At 42.7% G+C, this 18,381-nt stretch overlaps 2 protein-coding genes across 3 annotated transcripts in view; one reads left to right on the top strand and one right to left on the bottom strand.

Moving 5' to 3' along the window:
• Positions 1-4,674, top strand: part of gli3 (GLI family zinc finger 3) — a 92,558-nt gene extending 87,884 nt beyond the window's left edge. For both annotated transcript variants that reach the window (XM_071484797.1, XM_071484796.1), the window contains exon 15: positions 481-4,674. In XM_071484797.1, coding sequence (XP_071340898.1) covers positions 481-2,864 — 2,384 coding nt within the window. In that variant the 3' untranslated portion in view covers positions 2,865-4,674. The remainder of the gene's footprint in view (positions 1-480) is intronic.
• Positions 4,675-5,819: 1,145 nt separating this feature from the next.
• prpf4bb (pre-mRNA processing factor 4Bb) lies at positions 5,820-15,331 on the bottom strand. Its single transcript, XM_071484798.1, has 16 exons — positions 15,182-15,331; positions 13,661-13,739; positions 11,954-13,092; positions 11,494-11,667; positions 11,096-11,254; positions 10,716-10,797; positions 10,373-10,574; positions 9,108-9,181; positions 8,861-8,951; positions 8,483-8,630; positions 8,198-8,335; positions 7,930-8,083; positions 7,724-7,838; positions 7,481-7,632; positions 7,273-7,359; positions 5,820-7,078 (listed from the first exon to the last, which is right to left on the bottom strand). The coding sequence occupies exons 1-16, from the start codon at positions 15,238-15,240 to the stop codon at positions 6,875-6,877; spliced, it is 3,057 nt and encodes a 1,018-aa protein (XP_071340899.1). The 5' UTR covers positions 15,241-15,331; the 3' UTR covers positions 5,820-6,874.
• Positions 15,332-18,381: the final 3,050 nt, after the last annotated feature.

Raw genomic sequence — 18,381 nt, 5'->3', positions numbered from 1 at the left:
ATGTTACATTAGCCCAGGACCCTCACAAACAGATGGAGTAGCCTTATTTGGTGCATAGAGAGCTCATGTGGGCATTTTACAGTTAAAAAGCACCTGTACAAAGAATTTACACATCACCACAAATGTGTGCACAAATCACTTTTTGAGAGAAGAATTATCCTGAATTCCATCTTGCCCATTTTGGCTGGAGCTTTCGGGCAAAACAGATGCTTAAAATGTATTTTCTGCCGGAAAATAGTATCAAACCCATATCAAGCTGTTTATCGTATCAGAGAGAATAGCATGTAACAATGTTTCATGCCCAAATGCTGCCAGTTGTCTTTGGTAACATCTGTTTTCAGGGATCTCTCCGCACTTAACTTATTTGGCTTTTTTTTCTCTCACCCTCCTGTAATCTCTCTTTCACCACATAATTTCCTTGTTCTCTCTCTGTGTTCAGACGTTCTTCATGCCCATTTCTCCGTCTGTGTTTCTCCCCAGGATCCTGTCTGGGCAGGCAGTGGGGGGTGTCTGCTCCTCAGCCACCTGCTCATGCTGAGCTGGGTAGCACAGAGCTAACAGTGCTCAACTTGCTCCGAGACCGGCGTGACAGCAGTGGTAGTGCCACCAGTTCGGCCTATCTGAGTAGCAGCCGACGCTCCTCAGGCATCTCCCCCTGCTTCTCCAGCCGACGCTCCAGCCAGGCTTCCCAAAGTGAGGGTACTATGGCAGTTGCCCACCACCGCCGCCTCCACAACCTTAGCTCCACCGACTCTTATGACCCCATCTCCACTGATGCCTCCCGCCGGTCCAGCGAGGCTAGTCAGTATGGTGGGGCAGGAGGGGGTGGAGGGATGTTCTCCGGTGGGGGCTGTGGAGGTATAGGAGGAGTAGGCATGGGAGGAGGAGGGGGCTCACGGGGAATGCTCAATTTAACCCCAGCACAGCACTACCACCTTAAAGCCAAATATGCAGCAGCAACTGGCGGCCCACCTCCCACGCCTCTGCCCAACATGGAGCGCATGAGCTTGAAGACTCGCATGGCCATGATGGACGAGGGTGGTAGCAACCACTGTTTGCCACCTCTAGTCAGGCCACATCGTTGCAGTGATGGCACCAATGGGTACACCAATGGGTATATGGGACATGCAGGTTACAGGAGGAGGGTCCTCTATCCTGGTGAGGGACCACTGAATGGGAACCGGAGGGCCAGTGACCCAGTCCGGACGCAGGCTCATGATACTTGCAGTTTGCCCCCGGTGCAACGCTTCAACAGCCTTAACAACCTCCACCCTCTTCCACCTCTGTCTCATCATTCTACACCAGAAACTCGGAACTTCAACCTACAGAACTACACGCGCTCAGAAGGCAACCTGCAGAGAGGTCTGCAGCACTCACCGTACACTCCTAGCATCGCAGAACATGCAGCCTTAGAAGCCCTGGCCATGGAGGATGATGGGGTGGCTGGCCTGTTGCTTGGGGATGAGGATATGCTACCAGATGACCTGGTGCAGTATCTCCACTCCCAGGTTCAAGTGGATGGTGGCTCCTACATGCACATTGAGGACCAAATAGCTTCTAGCCAAAGGGACACCTCCCATCCATCTATGGAGGAGATAGAACAGATGCAGACATCAGGGTTGGATTTGGCCTTCCCTGGGTCCCATAGTCTCCAGCAGCAGCGGATAGCAGAGAGGAAGAGCCCCAGTAAGCTTCCCATCCAGTGGAATGAGGTGAGCTCCGGGAGTGCTGACAGGTCTCCTCAGAGAGAACAAAACCACCAGACACAATGTGGAAGGTGGTTGGGCACAGAACATGGACCCATATCTGCACCTTTTGGCAGGTTTGGAAACATGGTAGTTCAGCAGCAAGTGTCCCTTGATTTCCAGAACAGTTGTTCCCAAGCTAATCAGTCTCAAGGAGCATGCTGTGTCAACACTGGGGTGAAGCTGGAGACGTCGCCTAACTCCTGCATGGACATGAGAGGTACTAGTCACAACTCAACAAATACCTTTGGCAGGCCGAACTTCTCACAGATCATCGATGAGCGTCTTCCCCAAGGCTTCAAACAGCTGGCCTCTAATGGACCTCAAAAACAGAGCCACTTCCAGCAGAACCACAACAGTAGCACCTCTTGTCAAGTTGGAAACAACCTAAACCATAGCAGGGGCTCCATGGACAACCTTCCCAGCCTCTCCCAGGGAACCGCTCTTCATCACAATCGGCAGGTCCATGTCCCTCGCCCACCGATCAACAGTTACAGGAACTTGGTCAGGAGCCAGCAGTACCTCAGTGCCGAGAGCGCCAATGAAATCCAGGGTAGCCTCAACCAGCAGCAACAGCTGCAGAGGAGTGGGGACCACTGTTCCCTGGCACATCAGGTATCTGGGCTGAAACTGGAGGCCCCAGACCATGGATACTTAGAGCAGGGCTTTGGTGACTGCCTCTCTTACGAACCAGCGGATCGCAAGGCTGCCTCGTTCCCTGTCCTGGAGGACGAGTGCTTGCTCGACTCCATGGCTGAGTCCGAGGGACAAGGTGGTGGCAGTGGCAACGGGAACTCGGTTGCTCTTCTCTCCCCGGGTGCAGACCAGGTAACCAGCACGGTGGATGGCAATGTGCCTGGTGTATTAGATGAGGGGGTAAGTCTGGACTTTGGTGCCATGCTGGAGGATGGCTATGATCAGGGTAGCTTGGTCTCAGGGGTGCTGAGTCCCTCCATCTTCCAGGGTCTGTCCAGGACCTCATCACGGCTGACCACCCCTCGAGCATCCACAACCTTCCACAGTGTGGCCCCTGGCCTAAACAACATGGCCATAGGAGACATGAGCTCTCTCCTCACCACCCTTGCTGAGGAGAGTAAGTTCCTGGCTATCATGCAGTAGTGTCTCTCTCTCTCTCTGCTTTCTCCTCCCTTAGGAAAAATGGAAAAAAGGAAGAGAAAAACTCTGGTGTATGTGAAGATTAAGACAAAAGTGGCAATTATGAAAACTTTATTATGTACTTAAAGTGTTCTGGAACAGGCAGATGCCAAACCCATTTATTTTGTAAAAATGTCATCCCACACAGAAATGGGATGTGTCAAAATTATGTATAGTTAAATAGTTATATTCCTTTTCTGGAATGAAGGCTATTTTTGGAAGCCCTTCTCTTTGTATTACTATGTGATGGTGAGCAAAAGCTCACGTCTTTGAAACAGTATTCTGTGTATTGTCACTGTTTTTGCTGTACACACTGTTGGTAAAAATGCATGCATTCAAGGTTAAACATTGAACACTGTCTATATAAGTGCATAGACTAGCCCATGTGCCAAGTATCTACCGTTCCGATCCCACAGGTACAAAATCGCTAAATCCATTCTTGTCCCAGCAGGTGAGACATGGGTCATTAATTAAACAGGCCCTGATGATAACTTTATATATCATAGGTTTTAATAAGTGGTATATTTACATTCGTTGTCATTTTGTTTGTATGTTACTTTTGTGAATCTGTAAATGTTTCAGTGCTTCAACCAACTTTTACCAAGTGGTGTTTTTTGTCAAGATGGTATCGAGTCCAAAAAAAATGGACAACACATCCAAGTCTTCAAGGCACCGTAGATAGTCGTCTACTTGATATCTAAATGGCTTGATTTAGTTAGTCCGGTAAGGTACTCAGTGTATATAACAGTGTTTTTATATTCTGTTTGTGATAATCTGTTTTTTGATGTTGGATTGCACGGTTGTTCGGAGCTGATGTGAAAATTGACATTTCCTCCTTGACGATCAAAGGTCCCATTTGGTGCTTTATGTTTGCTTACATGAATTGATATGAGTACTTTATGGTTTTAATCTGTCTTAATGACCATCAGTGGTCCACAGCACATGGATTTTCCTCTCACGATGATAAGTGCTGTAAAGTGATGTGTTTTGTTTTATAGGAAATCATCTGTATTGTTTTCTCCAAAGCTCTTAAATTCAGAATGTGTGCTGCCATCAAGTATTGCAGTGACTTTGTCAGCAGTGTTAGTATTGCCTTGCAGTTTTATATGACTGTGCACAGAATATTGAGTAGTTTACCTTTTATTCAGCATCAAAACAATGAGGTACAAATTGTTTTACTGTTCTTTGGTACTACTTTGTCATTTTTGTAGCTGTGCATTGATGGTGTATTTTTTTTTTCTTCAAAGAAGTAGAAATCATTTCCTTTGAAAGAAGGAAATTACATTGAGGTGTGTGCCTTATACGTATCTGCCTATCGGTAAAGAGAAAGATCACTGCCAATCTTCCATTGTGAATTATGAAAAAATAAAAATTAAACATGTAAAGTGTCTTGTGAGACCTGAAAAAAGATAAAATGCTAGAACATTTATATAAGAAAAGTCTGAATTTCAGAAAAGTCAAGATTTGCGAAATGCATTCTACTTTTCTTTGATTTTGTTTTTTTTAAGTTTTCACATTTATTGTGCTTTTATATATAATATGTAAATACAATACTCTTTCTGTAGGTTTAGCAGAGGAAATGGGGAGTATCCTGGGGCCAATAAAGAACTGACTTTGAAAGCAGGGATTCCCAGGCCCTGGTTAGAGGCCAGACAGATCTGGCTCAGAGCGGAGCTTCAAGTGCCCAGCGCTGCCCCTCCGCCAGAAGAGCCACTTTGCTCTTTTATAACTGACTACAAATGTTTGTATGGTTTTAATAAAAATGGAAATTATATTTTAAGTCTCTTTTCCTTTTTATTTGCTGGTTTGGTCCCATAATATATGAAATGTATTGGTTTCAATTACATATTTCTTTTTATCGAGATGCCACCTCATGATAGAAGATAAAATGATTAACTACTTTTGTCATTTTGACACCTTATTAATTAGATTGAACACATTTTCAAACCATATTCAGCAGCTTGATAAAACTATGCCAAGACAGTACATGAATATGAAGTCTGATGTTAGTTTAGATGTTTTTAATACTCCTCATTAAAAATAAAACAAACATAATTTACACTTTTAGTGCTGAACAGTCACCCTCAGTGCCTTCATTTATGGAGAATAGCTAGCGCCTCTGATGCCCTCTTCTGATCATCACAAGAAACTACAATTATGTCATAAGTTGGGCACTATGCAGTGTGAATTTCGTCCTCATGAATTTGATAGCATGGTTATAAATGACTTGTTTGGTTAATATTCAGATTAAAAGCAGCCATGCCCTCGTCTCTCTGTGTTGAGATTAAAGCCAGCAGATGTTAGTATCCTTGCCCATTGACACTGACCTCTTTACTGGTGGTTATTCCACTTCAGCTCACATGTATTTACAGACACCTTGAGGCTAACAGCCCATCAGCTCCTATCAGAAGTCCTTTTAGCGCGCTCCATGCAAGCACAGAAAGATCTTGCATCATTCCCTAACTTTCCAGACGGAGTAAAATGGGAACCTTTTCTAAGCGAGTCTCCCATTATGCTTTTTAGATGTTCAACACAAGTGCAATCATGCAACGGAAATGAAGGGTACAGTTAGACCTTCCGCTGCAGAGAGAGAGCATGAGAGCTTGTAAATTGTTCAACCGGGTACAAGATAGAGCATTTTTACTTTTGATGCCGTGAGGCTGCAGCTGTCTCAGTCAGAAACTATTTTTCCCCCCAGGAATACACTACCTTTCTAACACTCCTTTACCATCTTCAGACCTCCTTCACTGAGGTACAAGGATCTTGCCCATGGTTATGTCAAAAGCACCTCCTGGGACAGTGAACATCCATGCATGAAACCATCATTGTTTTCAACAATTTGAAATTAATTTTGCTACTGAGATACAAAACATCACTTCCTCGATGCCAACATGTTGGGGATGAAATGAAGAACGGGGGTTTGGTATACAATAGGAAACATTTTATTACTAAAAAAAATTGTCTTATATTGAAGGTGCTCTTTCAGCAGCGTTTCCACAACTATTCTTTATTGAAATCACAAGATTGTTTTTTTTTTTTAAACCACTTAATGGAAAAAAACAAAAATGAATCATACATGAAATGACAGTAACTATGGACTATTTACAACAGTGGGAGAGGAGGAGGGTCACAGGTGTGGCTTCAGTAGGCCAGCACTGTTTGGTGTTTTAACACACTAGGCTCATACAGGAGGCACTTGAATGTGAGAGCCTTAAGAGCCAGGACCTAGCCAGAGTGCTGGAGGGAGAGGAAGGTAAAAAAAACATGGAAATGTCCAGCAACAGAAAACAATGACTACCTGCTTTGGAAATTAAAAGAAAAAAAAAAAAAAAAAAAATCTTGTTCAAGGAGTACATAATATGCATCTATTCCTTCAGCGCAGACCTCAAGGCCTGGAAACTTGGTTAGGGGAAGGGGTGCTGTCACATGTGAGACACTGATGCACAGACAGAGCATTTACACAGGCCTGCACCACAGAAATCTAGCGCACAAAGGGTGCACATTCAAAAAGCATGCATCGCCCCACAATGAGCAATGTGGTTAAAAAGACTGATGTATTTAGACATCTGCAACTACGACAAAAGTCAACTGTCTGCTGCTTGAGATTGTTAATGCAATAGACATACAGTATTTACAGGAATTATATTTTTCTTTTAAACATCTGTCACTCCAATGCCAGTTAAATTAAAAAAAAAAAAAAAAAAAAAAGTCCATAACTGCATTGCCGGGTATTAGGGGAAGTTTACAATGATAAATTGCAAAATCAATGTATTCAAGAATGGCTACCATTTCAATGATCTATTTACAATAAAACACAATTATGTATCCATAAACAAAATAATGTTGAGGAAGAACAAAAATCAGTGACATTCTGAATAGAAGTCTGTGGGTTGGCTGCCTCGCTGCAGAGTTCTTGTCAGAGCTGGTTTAGTGGTTGGTTCTCCGTCGGCTCTGGGAGTGTGTGGCGCTCAGTGTTAAATCTTCTCCTGGATAAAGGGGTGCTGCAGGGCCTGGTTGATACTGATGCGTTTGGCTGGGTCCAGCATCAGGGTGCCATCCAGCAGGTCCTTCAGCTGCATCACCTTCTTCCTCTGGTCCTCAGGCAGTCGCTGGCCTCCTATCATGTCCGCCAGCAGGTCTTTGGTGGGGTTGATGGTGCTCATCACCGTCACCTTCTCCTGATGGTGCACAGAGACATGGCAATGAAAGGAGAGTATGAAGTCATACTTGATACAATGATTACTACTGAACATATTCATTACATGCCAGGTACGCATTATCAGATCTAAACCAGTAAGACAACATTTTAGGCTCGTTATTAAATTTGCAGGACATGTTGACAGCCTTCAGTGTAGGAGTCAGAACACCTTACCCTTTCTGTTACTTTGTCTACTTCAATGTACAGGAAGTTCAAATTCTGATCGAAGTGCTTGTCTTTGAACAAGCCTTTACGGATCATCTGAGGAAACAAAATCACATTATTGCATCAGCCATGACTCCTTGAACACTGCATGAAACAGCAACACATCTCACCTCATCTAAGAAAGGGAAACAACTGAGATTAAATGATGCAACTTTACCTTGTTGGGCATCTTGCCCTTGAGGTCCATAGCTAGTTTGATCATGTGATTGTTGGAAGATCCAGGAAACAGGATTTTGCCGGTGTAAAGCTCGTATAAAGTGCAGCCGACAGACCACATGTCAATCCCATAGTCATACGGCTTTCCTATGACTGAGGCAGAAAGACATTGTGAGCAAGGTCCAGTTTTGAATGCAACTGATCAATGGTGAGATTAGTCATTTATAAAAATAATGCAACTCACTGATTTCTGGAGCTCTGTAAAATCTGCTGACTAGATATGGTGTGATGTCGTTGTCAGCAACGTGGGATGCAGAACCAAAGTCACACAACTTCAAAATGGTCTTTGACTCATTCACCTTTTAAAGATGGACACAAACAAGTCAGATAGTACCACTTTCATCACTCAAGGATCTAGCTTGACTTCAGAAATCAGTGTTTAGATCGTACCAGGATGTTGTCTGGCTTGATGTCAGCATGGAGGATGTTGCACCGTTTGAGCAGCTTGAGGGCCAAAAAGAGCTGTTGGCTGTACGAGCGCACGGCCTTGATATGGAGCCCAACATCTTTACCGTATTTCTTCAGCACCTCTCGTAAATTCATGCTACACAATACAGACAGCAACAGATCATTAACAAGTGAGGCCATCACATATATGTTACCTATATTGGATGCACAAAATATGAGAAGAAAGTAGCGTTTCCCTTTTTTGCAGTACCTGAGAGGCTCGAATACCAGACACAGATGCTGCTTGTGGTAAAAGTGCCTGAAAAGGCGAAGGCAGTGGAACTTGTCATCAGGATCAGCGTCATTCAGCTTCTTGAGGAACTCTAGCTCTTTCAAACCGGTCTTCTGCCTGTTCGCCAAAAATTCATATACATTGTTCATCAATGTAAATCCAATCAAGCACTTATTGTTGACAGTACTGTATTTCTAAGTATCTGGACTTTTTTGATATGAAAACGTTTGTTACTGATGTAATAATGTTCTTTATTTTACTCACATGAGCTCGTTGTTTCGGATGATCTTGACTGCCACCTCCTGGCCGGCCCTTGCAGTGTCCCTGGCCCTGATCACGTTGCTGAACACGCCCTGGCCAGTGTAGCCATACACATCATAACGTTTGTCCAGTGTCTCCCCAATGTTCACCCCTAAATAACCAAAGAAAAAAACCCACACAGGCACACACATTTGTCTGATTAAAAATGTGACAGTGTGTGTGTTGACTCAAGACTGCAACCACCATGTGATGATGGTCTACACAGGAGACACTGCAAGGTTGTGATATATGTTGCCATGAAATTGAATAAACATTCATGGGTGTCCCCCCCCCCCCCATACAGACAGTCCATAATCTGAGAATTTGAAAGGCAGCACTTACGGTAGTAACCCTCAGCATCAGTCCAGTTGTCCCTGAGGTTGGGGTTCTCCTTGAAGTCCTTTCCTACGCCTGCTGCTCTCATCCTGGCACTCTGCAGACACAGCACAAAAATCAAGTCAGTCATTAAACTGCGTTTCCTTCTATTCCCATTAATCTTCTGAAGCTAGAAAATGGATACTAAAATGCAGAAGACCATTATAAGAGGAATGTTCAAATGCCCTGCAGAATTCAACATTACAATACTCACATCAAAGTCAGCAGCAAACATGTCATCTGACTCAGTAAACATGTCAGGGGCTGAAGGCTTCTTTGGATTGGCTCCTGAAACAAAGAACCACAATAAAACACCACATGATGGGTTTCTTGTTGTCCACTGTGTTGTAAAACAGAATATGTGGAACATGTGTTTGGTTCACATACTCTGCAGAGATCAAAACATGCTGCAGGTGGCAGAGACACTCAGGCTTTGGATTACAAGCCAGCAACTGAATGAACACATGACAAAAAGAAACAATATTAAAATCCCTGCATCATCAACTCCATTCCTATGCACTGGTATCTTTCAGCCAGCTTATATCATAAATCTATATCCCAATTTCTGCTGTGTAATAAACCACAAAATGCCAAATTGTTCTAAACTGCAGGGAAGTACCAATATTGATGCACAGTTATGGTTTGATGAATTTTAAGGGAGGACAACAGATGCTACCAATCACTTTTCCTCTTTATAAATTCCTTCCTCCACATCTGCTGAACTCATCATGATCCAACTGGGGAAAACTGCACTGTAAGAGCACTGACAATCCATTTTGCTCCCAATAAAAATCAAAAACTGTTAAGGGACTATCCAAAGTGATCCCTGGTAGAGCTTTTAGCTGTTTGGTTTCTGGACTCCTTCATGTTCACAGAAGCCTGTGTTCTTCAGTGATGAAGGGAGCAGATGCAGTGACCTACGAATGTTTTCTACAGCCACATTTCAAAGGCTTAAGTGATGGATGAAGCTGGAGGAAGGATAAAGCATGATACTTTGTAGTTACCTGGGTCAAGCTAATGCCATCCAGCCACAAGCACCATATATGAAGCCATATTTGTGCTTGATATATTCCTATTCCAGTTTTGACTATTTATTAATGAACTAATAATGATTTTAAACCAATGTTTCACCTTTTAAATATATTTGCTCTGTCTTATCATGCCCAGCAGATATGGAGAGAAAAAAACACTGACTGGCAAGAGGAACAAAATCTGCCACGTCAGGAAGAACCACTCCACTGTTTACTACATTCACTGATCTGTGTTCACACCTACTTCCTCATATCTGAACAATGTCTGTGCATTTATCAAAGATACTTTTTTTTTTTTTTTGCATCTTGTCACAATATGTGTGTATATTTGTAAAGAAGCTGATTGCATGTGGACAGTGACAGTCAACTACAGGGGACACGTGACGGTGCGGTTCATTCAGTTGGCCTTGTACGCCAACAGACATGACGACCCTGACCAGGACATTACCGTCTTTCTCCTGGGCGATGAGGTTGTGCTTGGCTTTGATGTTGGCCTCAAAGGTGTTGAGGTTCTCGCGTTCATACTCCTTGACGTCTGCGGCTACTCGCTCCAGGATGTCATCAGGCGAGGGAGAGCGGCTGCGTGTGCTGCTCTGGGGGCTGCTGGGCTCTGACACCATGTTGGTGTCTTCATTTACAACCTTGTATTTCTGTACACAGGCAGGAACAGTGAGACCACAAGCATGCATCTCAAACAGACAAGTATAAAAAATAACAACTTATAGTTGTTCAATCTTTTTAGTCTCACCAGTTGAGCTGAATGGTACAAAAGCAGTTCAGTGTAAACTGACCTGGACAATGGCCAAACGCTGCTGGCGGCGCTGTTCAATGAGAGCTTCTTCATCTATCTCCTCACCATCAAAGTCTTCCAACCTGCAAACACAAACAAGGCTTTCAGAAATGTGGTAACGCCACAATTTCCTTTTACTGGAATCAGTACATCCCTACAGGATGTGCTAAGACATTAATCTGTCAATGCAATCTGACATCAAAAGATGTGCAATTTTCACTGAGCAGGGTAGCAGCAGGACTATAAAAAGACAAAAAGATTATTTTATCTGTTTTCTGCAAGTGAAGCCATTACTTCATATCATTTTAACAATACCTTTCACATGTAAAACTCATATGGATGTTCAAAAAAACACAAGTGCATATGTCTCCTTTTACTCACACTTCTCCCTCTGAGGATTCCTGGTCGACCTTCATGCCCTCTGAAAGGCTACCCTTGAACTTGTCTTCATCTCTGCTGCGCCGCCTCCTCCTCTCCCGATCGCGGGACATTGAGCGACGGTATTGTCTGAGCCTTCCGTACCTGTCTCTTTCCCCAGACCTGTAAGGATGTCAAGGAGGGATAGTTTATTACCCTTTGAAATTTACAACTTCAAAACGGTCTTGTCACAATACTACGAGACACTGGATGCAAGCAAAGTTCCAGAGAGAAATGCTAACACTAACGCTATGCTAAGTGTACCAGCACCAAATACACAAGTAAGTCAAACTTTGCCTTTGATTACATAAAGTACATTGGTGTAAAAATCCTCTGCTGCTACTATAGAAAAGCGCCATCACCTGTGTCTAAGTGGAGACCTGCTCCGTCTGCGAGGGGAAGAGCGGGAGCGGCGCCGTGGTGATGGGGACCTCCGTCTCAGAGGTGAGCGGCTCATCCTACGGCGAGACGATGATCTGGGACTGGTCTCTCGTGATCTGTCTCTGCCTGGCCCTGCATCTGCCCGCGGGCGTTTCCTGTACAAACATCAGAGCGGTGGATTGACAGGCTGAAATGGACATACTGCAGAGTCATTTCAACAAAACTGTTACGATGCTGATGAAGTTCGCGAGAGTATTCAAATACGGCAAATTTCTCTTCTTAAGTTTGCTACATTAAACACTTCCATGATATATGTATGAACTTTAAAAATATTAGATGCCTGTACATCTCTTAGAATCAGACTTGTCATTTGTGACTCATCTGTCCAGTCAACTTAGTATAACTTAGTTACACAAGTCAAAAACCTCTCTGTTCACCAACCTCAGTGGTGAGTCCTGCCTGTCAGCATCCCTCCTCCTGACATCTGGTGAGCGAGTGCGGCCTCTCCTCGGGGAGGACCTTGTTCTGGATGGAGAATGGCTCTGTTTTGATGTCCGGTCTGTGGCGCTAGCTGAGGGGTGGCGGGCATCTCTGTGGCGAGGGGAAGTGCTGCGTTTCCTTGGAGGGGGACTGTGAGGTCCTCGTCTGTGAGGTGAGCGGTTCTCTTTCCCAGATGATGCGTCCTTGGATGGAGACTTGGCTGGCCGCTTGTCCCGGTCAGCGTCAGAGCGACTTGATCGCTCTCGTCCAGGTGATCTGGACCGTCGAGTTGCTCTTTCCTGGTTTGGTCTGTCATCCCGTTGTGGAGAGGAACGTTTTTCAGTGCGGCTGCCTTTCTGCTCACCTCTCCAGCTGGAGGGAGAGTTGGACTTCCTTCTCTCCTTGGACCTATCAGCGCTGTCTGAACGCTTTCTGTCCTTTGACCTGCTCCTGCCGCGGCCTCTGTCCTTAACACCTGTGTCCTTGGTGCTTTTGGTCACCTTGTCCTGCTTAGACTCCTTTGCAGGCTTGTCCGCAGACTTACTCCTACTGCGACGCTTGGAGCTGGACTTACTGCCCTCTGTTGAGTCCCTTCTCGATTTCCCACTTTTTCCCCCTCTGGGAGATATAGGTTTACCTGAGCTGCCTCTTTGACGCTGTTCTCCATTTCTTACCCTAGCATCTCCGTCCTCTTCTGATCCAGAGTTATAACCCTGAAGGATCAAGCCCATGCCGGACTGAACCTTGCCCTCCATCAACTGGCTGTCCAGCTCAGCTTTGATCATGGCCCTCTGTTTCTCCAAATCCTCCAGCAAGGCCCTGTCATCCAGACTTGGATTTCCAGAGGAGGGAGAGGATTCAACTTTTCTATGGCTCGTGGAGCCAAAGAGGCCAGCACCAGAGGGGGAGGAGCCCTCTTTGCGTTTGTGTTTCCTGTGTTTATGACGGTGTCTGCGTTTGCGGTCCTTGTCCTCATCAAAGGCATGTTTGTGTTTTTTGTGCTTACTACGATGCTTGTGTTTTTTCCTCTTGTGTTTACCACTGCTGCCGTGATGTTTGGACCCCTCCTCTGTCTTCTCGCCATTAGTTTCTGCCTCCTCCTAGGATGAGACAACATATCAGTTTGACAGTTGATTCAGGTTTCAGATCATCACAATATTCAAAATTCAGGATATGTTGTGCTCATGGCCATCTTTTTTCTTCTTCTTCGTTTTAGATATTAACATTGTATTCATCCAGGTGTACGTATAGAATGATGCGCGGGCTAGTGTTATTAAAGAGATGGAGCATGTAATCACAACAGCATAAATATGATATATGTTGTTACGGTCATGCAGAAATGACCACAACCACAAAACCCATCTGCATACTACCATTGAAAAAAATTAATTTCGTCCAGAGAAAAAAAAAAAATCTAAATATCAGGACAGGAAGCACCATATGAGGTTAGATGTGTTGTAAAGTGTAAAACTTCCAGATTATTATATGACTGCCACAATTTGTTATTTAACGTGTCCACATGGACAAAATATTAAGGTGCAGACACACAGCACTACCAACACTATGATTTGAGAACAACAACATTTAGACTGCTTAAATTAAGGTTAATTTAAAATAAATTTGATGTAAAGTGTTTATGTCAGAATCATGACATCATTCCACCCCTACCTCTTCCTCCTCTTCTTCCTCAGACATGTCACCGCTGTCCTCATTTCCACTTCTTTCATGGCTTTCCAGATCCTGCTTCCTGTTTAACAGAAGAAAGTCTTAAATGTTGAGCAGACAACATCACACATACATGATAAAACAGTTGGGTTGGAAGAAGTTAATTTACAGAGTATTAATGAAGTGATACAAGTTTTTTTTTTAAAAATGCTGGTGTTTGACAGATCCACAATAAAAAGTTTTTTCGTCAAAGTAATCACAAAGAGTTGGTGTTTTTCCACTATTAATTCCATCATTCACAACAGGTTGTATAAAACTTATTCCAATAAATTCCACACAGTCAGGTGAACAAGTTTTTACTTTTTGAAAAAATAAAGCACTGGTATCGGCAGACACCCTGATTTAAAGATATCGATATCAGGATTAGGACCACAACTAAAATATATTTTCATTAGTGATAAATCTTTCAGTTATTTTCCTAAATTAATCCCTTCATGTACAGATATCAAAATTAACAGTCCAAGGTAATGCCTTCATCAAATGTCTTGTCTAACCAAGAGTCATATTCTGTTTAGTATGATATAAAACAGAGATGCCAGAGAAGAGCATGAAGCTTGTGGAGAAGCTTTTGTTGTTGTCTCCTCCAACATTAGTAACCAATAGCAACCAAACCAATAGCAACCAGGGCGCTTTGGCATCACTAAAAATCCTCTACGTTCCGTGCTGTGGTGAAATCCACTTTCTGCCTAACAGTGTTTAGCAACGACACCATTTAGTGAAATTAATCGTCTTTATGAAAAAAAAAAAAAAACTATATACGGTTGCTCTACCCTCATTTTAGCACATTCATTTTTATAAAAAGAAGCCATCGCTCAGAAGGCAGCATGTAGATCACAAGCGGCTATCGTTGGGTAAACCGCCGTTACGTAATGGGCTCAACATAGCTAGAAATTGCAGAAACATGAGCAATGCCGTAGATCATGCTGATTGTAACTTTCAGAGATAGATCTGCTTATTAGTGCAGCACAGAATCGCGTTTATCACCACGCACCTTGCAACTTGTTTCGCTCTTCCCCTGAGCTCGACCGCCAAGACGGTTTTCAATCATTAGCCAGGATATGCTAACCGCTCTTAGCAAACTTAGAGCTAACAAGCTACATCCTCGGGTAGCTTCTAGCCATGCTAACTTACGTTTCAGGGTCGTTTGCCTGTTATCAAACGCCATTGTTTGACTGTATGTGTATATTATAGGTGGAAATGCACAACAATGAAGTTAACGTATGTCTGCGCTGTGCGTTTAGCGAAACTTAACGCTAGCTGAGCTACAGCACATTAGCTGGTTTGGCTAGGAGCGTTAGCCAGCCGTTGGCATGTAATTTAGCTAGCCCCGGCAACAACGTGAACCTGCCGCTCAGTTTAGCCTTCGCGCCACCGACTTACAAAACAAGTTCTCTTTGATTTGGGATCAGCAAGGAGCTCTAGTCCTCTTACTGCGAACGTCCTATCGTAAATTAAATCACTTACACGTGTTCGTTGCCATTATTCATTCTTCTAGACGTGATGTCCATCTCAACGTCGGCCATTTTCCTCAGTTGAGGAGGCCTTTTCTTTTTCGAATATTTTGACAGCAGAAGTGCGACAGTACCACAACACCGACAGGCCCCCTACTGTGCTGGCGGCGCACTGCAGCCCAGATTTGTGCAATGAAGTAGGTGTTTTGTCCACCAGGGTGTATGCTTGTGTAGTTTAACGTTTATAATCATTTGGTTTTCTGCATGAAGTAGTTTTACTGTTCATACTTTAAGTTCATTTTTCTGATTACACTTTCAAGGCAAGACTTCTGCTTGTAATGAGATATTTTTGCAATGTGGTATCAGCAATTTTACTTCATTCTTACTTAATTTGGGTGAGCGCTTGCACATGTATGCCAACATGGGGTCGGGTCATTCTTTATTGAGACAGACATCCAGTGAAATTGTAAACTGTTTTGATTAATGTAACTTGAGTGAAAATAGGATCCAAAATGTGTTTAGACTGTAGAAACAGACATATATTATTGTCTGTTTATTATCAAACATTTTTACAAATTGTTCAGTTGATTATCCCGCCTCTAGTAGGTTTGGGGGTGGGTTTCAAAACTTCAAAACTCAAAAATGATCAATATTGGACTTACAGTGGAGGAACACACATTATGAAACATTTTAATTTTTGTTGTCATTTTTAATAAACTAACTCTTAAGAATGTCAAAAATATCCACAATCCTGAAAAATACACACTCCTTTCCGAGTAGAGATTTTAAGCATTCGAATTCAAAAGCATCCTGTGTAAAAGAAAAGAGATGTATTTCTGTAAAATAGACTGCACCATATGTAATACATATAATTTTATCCATCATCTATACAAATATTATGTGCGTCATTGTCTTATTTACAGTATCTAAAGGTCCTGCCATTAAACATTCCTGTTGCCTTAATCATAGACACCTGAACTATAACTTGCATTGTTTGATGGGTTTGAGATGTGTAACTGAATTTGTTGATCCAATTTATCCTCCATTATTGATGAAGCAGCGTAGTCTGGAAAAGCCCAGCTTTCCTATCTTTTACGTGCCAAACCGTTTAAATCTTGGTTGGTAAATTATTATGGCTTGTAATCATGTTATATACACGTACTTTTGAATTAGTATAAAACCGTTGCTGTTTATCTAAGGATAGAGTTGTGCATGACACAAATAGCATGTTAAAACCTCGTATTCTAATAATGAAATTCACAGTTTCACAAGACTGACAAGAAAAAATATGAAGCTATGGAAAGTATCCTGAGTTTATATTTGTTCTACACTCATAAGATGACCAAGGTACAGCAAGTAACAGCATTCTTGCCCTTATTTTAATTATACTTATTAGTACTGCTAAGACGTACACATGCAAAGTGCAAGTCCATTATGAGGGATAGTAATTGCTTCATATAGCATTTAAAACACACAGACAAGTTGTAAAGGTGTAAAAGTGAGCAGCAGCCTCCAACTCGGCTTTCAAGGGTGCAAAAGTTTTCAAGGGGTGGTTATTAACCACATCCGACAGTTTTATATGAAGCAGTACATCATGTTATTGTTAGGCACCTGTTTTCACAGCAGTGTGAAAGTAATGGAGGCGTGAAGATATATCACAGCATTAATACTGACGTCCTGGTAGACGGGACAACTGCTTCTGGCAGATGACAGTCCTGCAGGCATGATCATTATCATCATGTTTTGCTGACATCTTGTTTGGAGTAGGCTAGTCCGAAAATAACAATATATTTTGTTACGTTTTCAGATTATAAAATAATCATGACTGTCAAAAACCCCAACGAGGTACTAATGTCAACATATTTCCCCAGTAGATGGATAACAGTGACATTGGCATTCTTATAAAATTCATATCCAAGTTTTACTTTGACTTAATTAGCCATCAAGCTAAATGGTGGCTAGGCGATCTGAAGATCTTATATCTTGGATATTACTTTGGCATATGATCGACTTTTCAGATGAATCAAGTAAAGTGCATTAAAAGGTGCTATATTTAGAGATTTAATTCCAAAAGTTACAGTCCGTTCATGGGAAGAGAGACCTGCCTGCAGGGAACATGAGGCGGTAATAGCTGGGCAGTGACTGTTCTTTCAAATTTAAACAAACAGCAACCCACAAATAAATACCAGCGCCAGTCAAAACTAATATTCTATATGAACGAAGCAAAAAGTGAGATTGGTTGTAACGCATTGGAAGGAAATGTCAAGGTGGCAGAAAGATACAAATCCCAAGTTCCAGTCAGGACTTTCACGATAAAATCTGAGCAGAAATAGAATGCAGGTCGTGATTTATATCTGAATTGCAATTGTACCCAAAAAGATTGCTATCTGAGCTTTTTTTTTTTTTTTTTGTTTGGCCAGATCGCCAGCCTGGTCCAACAACCCACAGATTTTAAATTGGATATAAAGTCCATGATTTCAAACTCAACATTTTGGTGCAAGAAATTACACACACATTTAAAGGATAAATTGAAAAGTTTAAGGAGTTACATTTTTGATGCAAGTTTTGCCACAGTCCAGAAACAGCCTATGCAAGCATAGAATCGGCAGATCATTTAATGTAATTTTTGTCATACTGTTTTGTTAAACACAAGCCCATAGGTGTATCTGCGTCATTGTATTACAACCCAAAGATACTTTTTAGCAGCTGTATTAATCATGACAGGAGCAAACGAGAGAGTCAGGTGACATTGTTAGGTTGGAGGACTTGTTGGTTTATGCAATAAAAAACAATAAAAACTGTAATAATTTACCGATGAAACCACATTCACGGAACCAACTGCACAGATGTTTTGATGCCCTTCAACCCTGCAGATCTGAGTTATTGCCTGTGTTGCTGGAACTTGGATTTCCATAGTTAGGAAATAAAACAAACAGACATCAGGTCTGCCTTGACTCTTAGAGCCACTGCTCTCCAAGCTTCACTGGAGACACAATAAGGATGAGGCCATAAAACATGAGGTCCAACAGATGCTCAGTGAAGACAACCGCAGTCCATTATCGAGCCTGTTAAAAACACTCAGGCAGTTCTCTAACCCACTGTCACCCCAGCCCCTCACTGGGTTTTGTCTTTTGCTGTGGATAAAGACAGAGTTATGGCTCAGAATGACTTCCTCCAAGTGAAGCTGTGCCACAGCTCACAATGCTTCTCAAT

Source organism: Trachinotus anak, unplaced genomic scaffold (assembly GCF_046630095.1).
Source record: "Trachinotus anak isolate AG129_WGS33_773 ecotype Australia unplaced genomic scaffold, CSIRO_AGI_Tana_v1 ptg000009l, whole genome shotgun sequence".
NCBI classification, from domain to species: Eukaryota; Metazoa; Chordata; class Actinopteri; order Carangiformes; family Carangidae; genus Trachinotus; species Trachinotus anak.
This window is presented reverse-complemented; position numbering and strand designations above follow the sequence as displayed.